This window comes from Metopolophium dirhodum, chromosome 4 (genome assembly GCF_019925205.1).
Source record: "Metopolophium dirhodum isolate CAU chromosome 4, ASM1992520v1, whole genome shotgun sequence".
NCBI classification, from domain to species: Eukaryota; Metazoa; Arthropoda; class Insecta; order Hemiptera; family Aphididae; genus Metopolophium; species Metopolophium dirhodum.
Window position 1 is genome coordinate 23,322,260 of NC_083563.1, and position 7,083 is coordinate 23,329,342.

Here is a 7,083-nt window from a genome sequence, read left to right on the forward strand (position 1 = left end):
TTTTTTTATTTTTAAATCAAGAGAATTTAATAGTTATTTTTTGAAAAATGGTATTAATCATAATTATGTTACTGATTTTAAGTAACAAATACTAATAAAGACAATATAACTTGATTGAAACAGTTAAAAAAATTAAAAACAAACATTATTTTAAATTCATATGCATACAAATAGCCAATAGGTACATTAGTCATTGACAAAATATGGATTTCTTTATAATATTATTATGTTTTCCTAACTACAACACATTAACATAATAAATTATTATGTTACCTATTCTGTGATAATATGAACATTGATGACGATGATTGTTAACACTGTTGAACACAATAAAACAACAGATAGTGATAGTGATGAGTGATTATTGATTAACCACATACATTTTTTTATTTTACGTATTTTGATGTGTTAAATACTGAAATGTAATATTTCAATAGGTAGCTAACTATTGTACATTTGTAATACAGACAAACAGTAATACATAAGTTACTAATACTGATTTTCTGTAATTAATAGAACATAAAAAATATCATTAAAGATAAAGTATTTTTACATTGTGTCTTCACTAGTATCTATTTAATAATTTGAACGAAATATCTTTTTAAAATAATAATCAATCATTGTATGTATCACTACAGCATGTAACTGGTTAATTAGACAATCGTTGTTATGATGTTATTTCAGAAGATTGGGTGAAAATTAAAAAACTATTGTCACTTATACGGTTATACATTCACGATTTGCCAACGCCATCATGATATCAACTAGTGTAAGTATCACAATAGTTCTTATATAAATTATACCCAAATAGCTTAATACAATTACATATTGATGAATAACTAATATATTTGTAAATGCTCAGTACCTACATAATATATTAATATGCCTAATGTAAATATACTCTAGATAGGTAGGTACTTAAAAAATTAATTGTCTATATTAATTATTATTTTATGTAGGTAGGTACTAAATTTAATTTATAATTTCTTAACTATGAGATATTTATCATCATTTTTAGGTTTAAAACAAATGCTCATAATTATTTTAATAAAAAGTTCTATAGGATTTATTAACACAAATCAATTTAAAACTTCTATTATATACTTTTAATTTAAAATATGTTTTTTAAATTATAATATGTTTTATTATTCATGTTAGTTTCATATTACATTGAGTATTTTAGATGTGTTTTGACTGATTCAGCCATTAGTTTAGTTTACTTGACAGCTGAAGATAGTACACATACCTACTATAGGTATTTAGTAATTATAATCAAATGTACAGAAAATTATGTTTTTAATATATTTATTTAGAAGCAAGTTATGAGCATTTTAAAATTGACTTATAAACACACTTTTAACTTGCTTTAAACTTGCTTTAAACTTAATATATCTGAAAATACTGGTAATATAGTTACTTCTAAGTTTGATAATATCAATTTACTCTAATATTAAACAAATATATTATACAAAACTAACAAAGTTATTCACAAACTTCTGAAAGTAATTTTGTCATGTTATGAACTTACAAGCATAGGAAGACAAATAGAACGGCTACAATAAATACTGGTATGGTGTATTTATTTCTTGTACCTAATTTAAATGTATGTATTTTGATAGTGCCTAGTTATTTCTTATCTTTTTTTTTGTTATATTATAACTTGTTAGCTTTACATTTTAAATATGGTAACCAACCGATGCATCTGAAGTATTATAAATTATACACAAAACATATTGATTTTACCCTTATGTTTTAATTACTATTACAAGTTAATTTTTTAATTCATTAAATTTTGATTTCAGATATTTTTATTGGTGGCTTTAAGTCATACATGTGTCTCTATTGACATCACATATCCTGTGTTTGGATATTATGTTCAAGGACAACCTGCTGCATTTGGAGATTTTGATTCTGATGAACTTACAGATATGTTTGTACTAAAAGATCAAGGTCGATCTATTGAAATTATGTTTGGTTCTAATGTTGAACCTTTTTTAAAGCCTGGTACACAGACTAAATGCAAGTTTAATAAACACCAAATTACATCGGTGGTGCCTGGAGACTTCAATGGTGATGCTCTTATGGATTTACTGGTTACTGTAAAAAACATAACAGTTGGTTCAGGAGGGTTTTCCAATTGGTTTTCAGCAAATAAACAGAATAATGATTTAGATGTACATATACTGTGGGGAGGATTAAATGTTTTGGCATGTCCAAATGAAGATAAACCCCTTTTCACTATTATTGACCAACCTTTGGTTATTAACTATGACAGTAATATGATAGTAGATTTATTTGGTGTCAAAAAAATGGCAAATGGTACAACACAAAGAATGTTTTGGCTGTTCAATTCAACTGGAAACTTTACAGAAATGGCAATGGAAAACTATAAATCTGAAGAGATAAGAATTCCTCAATCACACGGATTTGTTGACTTAGGCGGAGGTTAGTTTTGAAAATAATTATATTTTTACTTATCAAACTACATAATGTGTAAGATTGTTGTAATTATGTGTTGTTTTGAATGGTTGTAATTACATTCTTATATGTTTCAAATAATAACCAAGAAAAACAATTAGGATTGGAACAATTATAAAACATTTATTTTTATCCTTCTGTTATTGGACTATAAATAATGTCAATCAATTGAATTAAAATTGGGTTTTATCATTTTTTTTAAATTATTACAATGTTTGTAATAGTTTTGGTTGGAGATTTAAAATTTTAAGCATTACATAATGTATTTCGAAAAAAAAACATCAATCTATCCATGTAGTTACATTAAACTATCACAATAATATGTAATATTTCTGTTCCATATTTTTTCTTATATTTCCTTGAGATAAATGTTTTAAACAACTATCTACCATCGTTGGCGCAAATAGAGGGGGGCTGGGGGACCTAGTCCCCCCAAATGTCGGTCAAGTCCCCCAGTTCAAAATCTAGTAATTAGTACTAATTTTTATATTCTGTGGTACTAAGCAATATGGCCTATGGCAAAGGGGGGCTTGAGTCCCCCCAAAAAATTTAGTCAATTTGCGCCTATGTCTACCATTATATTATTTGTATTCGTATATTATTGATTTTATCCTTTATTATTTTTCACTTTTAGTGACTTTTTAGTTATCAAATTGCTAGTATTAAAGCAATTAAATTCTCAAACTTCCATACGTTCAAAATACTTATTAAGTCTTATTCTTATTTTCCAACCTAACCTAAAATTATATTTTATTACCAGAATAATACATCTTATCTTTTATTTTATTAAATATAATATTATTCTTAAAATATTAAATAAAATATTAATCACCCATTAGGTTGAAGCGTAACAAAATTAATGTAACAACTAACAAAATAATATGATGATTTGAATGTATTTGTTTGAATAAAAATAATATTCTTTTCTCTTTTTAACATAAATAAAAGCCGCTAAGGTGTACTAAAAATATTTTGATGGAAGATTTATTTTCTTATGTAGTTATGTACTTGCTTAACTTGAACATTGTTTCCTAATTTATACTTAATACTTATTTATATATTTATTTTCAGATGTTGCACCTGATTTATATTTAACAACTACAAAGGGATATGAAGTGTGGCTTTCTAATTCTGAAGTTGATGCATTTATTTTTAACCAAACTATCTCATTTCCTGACAATTTAAAGGTTACAAATGTTGGTCAAACAGCTTTCATGGATTTACAACTTAAAGGGCGCATGGATCATATTGTCCCTGTTTGTTTTGATACACAATGTACCAACAGCACTATTTATTTTTATGATTCAACTCGTTGGTATAATTTGGGAATAAATTTCCATAATGGTAACAGTGTTTGGGGATTTGTACCACCAATGCCTAATGTACCGTATCTAGAAACAATCACGGTACGCCCTGGTGATTTCAATATGGATGGCTACCCTGATTTATTGGGCACATTGTGTCTTGGAGGCAGTATAAAAAAAACAAAAGTAATTTTAATGGAAAATGTTGCATGTACGACAGGCTGTGATGGGTTTGACAGAACATTTGTTGTTCGATGGGACTTACTTCAGGCAATGAATGGTGATAAAAACAACATTATGGGAGCATTTTATGATTTTTTTCAAAATGGTATATTAGATGTGTTGTTAGTTAGTGGAGGTAATGGAGAGTATAATATGTCAGCTTTTAAGAACAGTTTGGACTATGATGCAAATTTTTTGAAAGTAAGTACATTTTTAAAAAATATTTTTTTAGTTGACTTATCATATTTTGTTATTTGTAGGTAATGGTTGTTACTGGTTTGACAAATAGTAAATATGAAATGTTACCAAGTCGATTGGGAAAAAAATCTCGTACATTTGGTACTAACTTACCTGGACCAAAAGTTAGCTACGTGACTACTACACAGGATGGGTATCCACGTCAAGGCATAGCTACACAGTTACCCCAGTCTGCGTATTATTCTCTTTATTTGCCTTACACAATATTTGGACTTGGACGTACTCCTAACTTTGTAGATGAACTTACTGTTTCGGTTTTAAATGAAACCCGTTCTTGGACACAAATTATCCCAAATTCTCAAATGGTTGTAATTCCAAATCCAATAAATGATCCAAGTAGATGGAATGCTAAACTATTTGTGACACCAAGCCGTTTAATATTTCAAAGTGCAGCTGCACTTGCAGGAACATGCCTACTTATTTTAGTTATAATTGGAGTGCTCTACTTTAAAGAACGACAAGAAGATCGTATTGAAAAACGCCAGGAAGCACATAAATTTCACTTTGATGCTATGTAAAAAAATTCAAGTTTTTAAATAATTTTTATGTTCTGTTACTGTGATTATTATTATATTCCTATTTTTAAATTTATAATAAAAAAAATTTCTTTATGTATACCTAAATAACATTTTAATTTTGTTGAAAAATATTAATGTACCTAAGTTTAGTTTAATAATTTCAACAAATTTTTAATTCAAGATAGTAGCTTATTTATTAACAAGTTAAAAAACAAAAAAACTGTGGACCTAGATTTTAAAAATAATAAATACATACTTATAGAAAAACATAATATAGAAATAAATCAAAAATTTTAAATTATTATATTTTTAATAGAAAGTTAGTTAAAAATATATGTATTTTTATTTTTTATTCAATAATATGTATTTACCTGTCTTAACATTTAAATATTTGTTGTTGAAGGATGATAATATTTGTTATTGAAGATAAGTCTATGAATAAATATAAAATTATAAATCATAAGAATATATTTTTTGTGGAATTTATAAATTATTACAAACAAGGCTGTAACTTTGGGATGTGTTGTCTGTCTGCTATTCAAGATATATTAAAATTTGATAAATTATAATTATATATAGTAAAAAACAAATTATTGATCACCAATACCAGAAATAACAATGGTACAGCCTTGGATTTGTGGAATATGATAAGCATAATAATTACATTAAATGTTATATTTACAATTATTTAAAAGAAATGTTTTATTCATTATTAAAATGTGATTTATATTTTAATATTTTAAGCTATAATATTTTTTGATAGAGATGTTTATTTATATGTTAGTCATGATATTTTTTGCCTTTCATTTATTTCCATAATTTGTTTATTATATAATACTTCATTAAAACATTATACAACTGTAAAACTAATTACAGACATATTTGATTACCTCTGCTTAATGTTAATTAAGACCATCAATTATTAATTAATAATTATAATATTTATAGTTGCTATAAGTACTTTATATCATAGTATGTAAATATAAAGTATAAAAAAAAATACATATGCCTAAAATTGTAAAAACATAAATGAAATATAAAGTTATTATATTTGTTAAATTATGTCATGTTATTTCTATGAAAATCAATAATTCTAGTTATATAAAATATATATATATATACAGATATAATTTTCAAAATATTCTGACACTTAACTGTTTTAAACCATTTTCAATTAGGTATTGACAGTAAATGAATTCTTGTTCATTCAAAAAACTTGAAAATTTAACACAGGTTCATATACCAATTAAAAAAAAACAAAAATACTGTAATGAGCGTTTAAAATTAGAATTTTACATTATTTTTAGCTACTAAAACTTTAATGTAAGTATACCATAAGCAATGAATTTTTCAAAATTATTGTTATGATATTTTTAACTTTTAAGCTATTAACTTTTACACCATGAGCCTATTTATATGGTTCTGTCTATTCTACGGTAAGGTGGTACCTATTGATTCAAAGTTAGTAAATAGTAGCAATAATAGCCAATAGGTGTAATTTAACTGTAATATTATGTTAATAATTAAAAAAATGCAAATATGTGATATTTTTTGACAAGAATTAAATTAACCCCCCGTGATTTATTCTAATACAATAGGTAATGCCTAATAATATCATAAAGACAAAAATATATCATAAATTATTACTACTTACTGACCAACAGTCTCCGCTCAGAAACGTTAATAGTATACCTATAGTTACAATGGTATATTTTTATGATTGAATTCGAATTCAACTCACCCATTGAAATGACCCACTAAACACTTAATGTACACCAAAGCGGTACCCATTTTCAGCCCACTTTTTTTGCCCTTTTTCTATTTAGTGTTCATAATAAAGTACTCAGATTCATTGGAGATGGGACTATAGCCCATTGGAATTTTATTTGGTCCCAGCCCGTAAATTTTGTTTTAGTTACATTTTTAGAATATATGTTGTGTAGTGTGTACCGACATATTATAAGCTTACTGCTATAGCTCCACATCCACATATAAATTCATCACGCAATGCTATGCTCAGATTCTAGAGACCATAAAATAAAGGTACCTATCTTTTTTTTAGTTTTGCGTAACCACAGCAATTGGGTGCACGGCTAAAGTAGCTAAAGTATGCTGCATCATTTACTGGAGTAAAAATACCACAGTACTATTTAAGCACCTCTATCTGCATGTTCCAAATCATTGTAAATTCAAAATAATACTCAGTTTTAAAAATTCATTATTATTATTATTTTTATCTTGCATTCTATAGCATTCTGATTATATTATATTATAATTGTGATATAACATTAAATTACAAAATG

The 7,083-nt window shown here is 26.0% G+C and overlaps 1 protein-coding gene across 1 annotated transcript; it reads left to right on the plus strand.

Annotated features, from left to right (window-relative positions):
- The first annotated feature begins 369 nt into the window (after positions 1-369).
- Positions 370-5,650, plus strand: LOC132943389 (T-cell immunomodulatory protein). Its single transcript, XM_061012364.1, has 4 exons — positions 370-769; positions 1,803-2,445; positions 3,550-4,205; positions 4,265-5,650. Exons 1-4 carry the CDS (start codon positions 755-757, stop codon positions 4,778-4,780), a joined length of 1,830 nt encoding a protein of 609 aa, XP_060868347.1. The 5' UTR covers positions 370-754; the 3' UTR covers positions 4,781-5,650.
- The last annotated feature ends 1,433 nt before the right edge of the window (positions 5,651-7,083 follow it).